General features: G+C 41.3%; 1 protein-coding gene across 1 annotated transcript; it reads left to right on the forward strand.

Annotated features, from left to right (window-relative positions):
* Positions 1–686: 686 nt before the first annotated feature.
* On the forward strand, positions 687–1,877 carry LOC149151759 (uncharacterized). Its single transcript, XM_089443254.1, has one exon. It carries the CDS (start codon positions 687–689, stop codon positions 1,875–1,877), a length of 1,191 nt encoding a protein of 396 aa, XP_089299380.1.
* Positions 1,878–2,634: the final 757 nt, after the last annotated feature.

Raw genomic sequence — 2,634 nt, forward strand, 5'->3', positions numbered from 1 at the left:
CCTCCAGGGAATCAATCAAAGCCATCTACTAGTAATAGCTTTGCAGTATTAGATAATGAGGATTTGCAAGATCCAGACAACTCAACCTATAATAAAAGAGGACCTACTCAGGAAAAGGAAAAAATGGATAGATCCCAATCGAAAGAAAAAGAAAAGGAGATAGATCTAGAAGGTAATCAGCCCAAGAAAGCCTCCAAAGACTGGAGCCTTCCTGAAATGGATATAGATGGCACAAATCCCAGCATAGAAAATGAGAAGGAAGGCGATGGTCACTCTCAGGAACCACAAATCATGGAGGAGGATACGGAATCAATAGACATTGGTGAGCTGGATATCTTGGGATTAGAACATGCATGCAAAACAGGGAACTTCGACAAAATACCTGACAGCCAAGTGGACAACCTAGTGGCAGTCCTCAATAAAGCCCAGAAAAAATATTCTCTAGGGGTTCAAATTGGTAGCCAATGGGACGGCAAATTCATTACCAAAGACAACAAAAAAAGGGGAAGGAAAACTACCTTAGAAAGAACCATCAAGATTGGAGAAGTGCTGGTAGACTCAGGCAGATATGCCAAGCTAACCAAGTATTTCAACATCAATCCCAAGCCTTCCTAATATAGTTGATCTCATGGAATATCAGAGGGCTTAACTGCCCAAGGAAAGGAAAACTGTTAAAAAACATGTTAATGGAAGAAAATCCAGCAGTTCTTTTTCTACAGGAAACAAAATGCAATTCGACAGTTTTGGAAAAAAAAGCAGCTAAGGCCTGGCCAGGGGGGATAGTAGTAGCTGTTGATGCTCAGGGTGCTTCTGGAGGACTTGCATTTCTTTGGGATGCAAGAAAGATTCAAATGACCAACATACATGCAAATAAAAGTTTCATCCAAGCAATATTCCATATAATAGGAACCAACATCTATGGGCACATCACTAATGTGTACTTTCCTCAAGAAACCCAGCACAAGAATGAAATATTGGAGGCTCTAACAAATCTCAGCACCGATAGGCAATACCCGTTATGGATCACTGGAGGAGACTATAATATGATCGCTTCGGTGGAGGAAAAAAAGGGAGGCAGATGCAGAACAAACAGGGATGGATCTCTATTAAAGGATTTCATACAGAATAACTGGCTTATAGATATTCCTACTAATAATGGCCTCTACACCTGGAACAACAAAAGGACAGGTCCAATGCAAATAGCATCGCGTCTAGATCATTTTTTAATCTCTGACAATGCAGTTCATGTAGGTGGAGAATTCACAGCTTCTATTCTCCCTTACTCCAGTTCCGATCATTGGCCGATAGCCCTCCAGTGGAATCGTCCTGGCTGCCATATTAGACGTCCCTTTAGATTTGAGGCTTTTTGGATGTCTCACCCGGACTTCAACGAATTTGTTAGAGCAACCTGGGTAAAATGCAATTTGACGGATGGTACAAAAATGGCTTCATTCCAAAGGAAGCTGAAATATCTCAAAGGGGAAATTAAAAAATGGAATCATTCTGTCTTTGGCAACATTTTTAAGGCTAAGGAAATCCTCAATCAAGAAATGAAAGTGGTTCAGCAAAGAATGATAACTGAAGGACGCTCGGAAGAACTAAGCAAGAAAGAGCAGTCCTTAGAGAATCTACTCCTCGAGCGAGAGTCACAGGAGGAAACTCTCTGGAGACAAAAATCGAGAGTTAGATGGTTGAAGGAGGGTGAGAAGAATACGAAATTCTTTCACAAATCTACAGTGCAAAGAAGAATGATTAATCAAATTTCCCGGGTCACCAATGAACAAGGAGGCAAAATCGAAACACATGAAGGAATAGAACAGGTGTTCCTCAACTACTTCAAGAAGATGAATCAAGAGCCGGATATAAACAGAACATAAGCTATCGGGAAAATCATCAGCAATATTCCCAAATTAATCACGGAAGATCATAACACTCTCCTTCTCAAACCCATAAGCCTCCAGGAAGTTGATGATGCTGTCCATCAACTCAAAGCAGGAAAAGCTCCGGGACCCGATGGCTTTACTTCAAATTTTTTCCATCACTTTTGGGATCTGGTCAAATGGGAGGTGTGGCAGGTGGTGGAAGAATCACGTACCCTCAGATGGATGTATCCAGGATTGAACGCAACATTCATAGCTTTAATCCCTAAAGAAGAGGAATCCTCCACTCCGGATAAATTCAAACCGATTGCTTTATGCAACATCATATACAAGATTGTTTCCAAAGTGATAGCTTCCAGATTGAAGCCCATGCTTCCACTTATCATCTCTCCAGAACAAACTGGTTATGTTGAAGGAAGGCAGATTACGGATGGGATAATTCTAACTCATGAGATAATCCACTCTCTCAAGCTCACAAAAAAACCAGGTATGTTGCTCAAACTTGATTTATCTAAGGATTTTGATAGTATCAGTTGGGAATATCTGCAAAAAATCCTTCAAGCCTTTGGTTTTGCCCCCTCTTGGATTAGATGGATCAGTAGTCTCATTTCCTCTTCGTTCTTCTCTATTCTCATCAATGGAATCCCCTCATCCACTTTTCGTCCTTCTAGAGGCATTCGCCAAGGGGACCCTATCTCGCCCTTCCTGTTTGTCATTTTGGCTGAAGGTTTAGGACGTAGCATTAAAGAAGCCC

Source organism: Pinus tabuliformis, chromosome 9, assembly GCF_031772625.1.
Source record: "Pinus tabuliformis cultivar Carrire ecotype Pingquan chromosome 9, CPIR1, whole genome shotgun sequence".
Taxonomy (NCBI): domain Eukaryota; kingdom Viridiplantae; phylum Streptophyta; class Pinopsida; order Pinales; family Pinaceae; genus Pinus; species Pinus tabuliformis.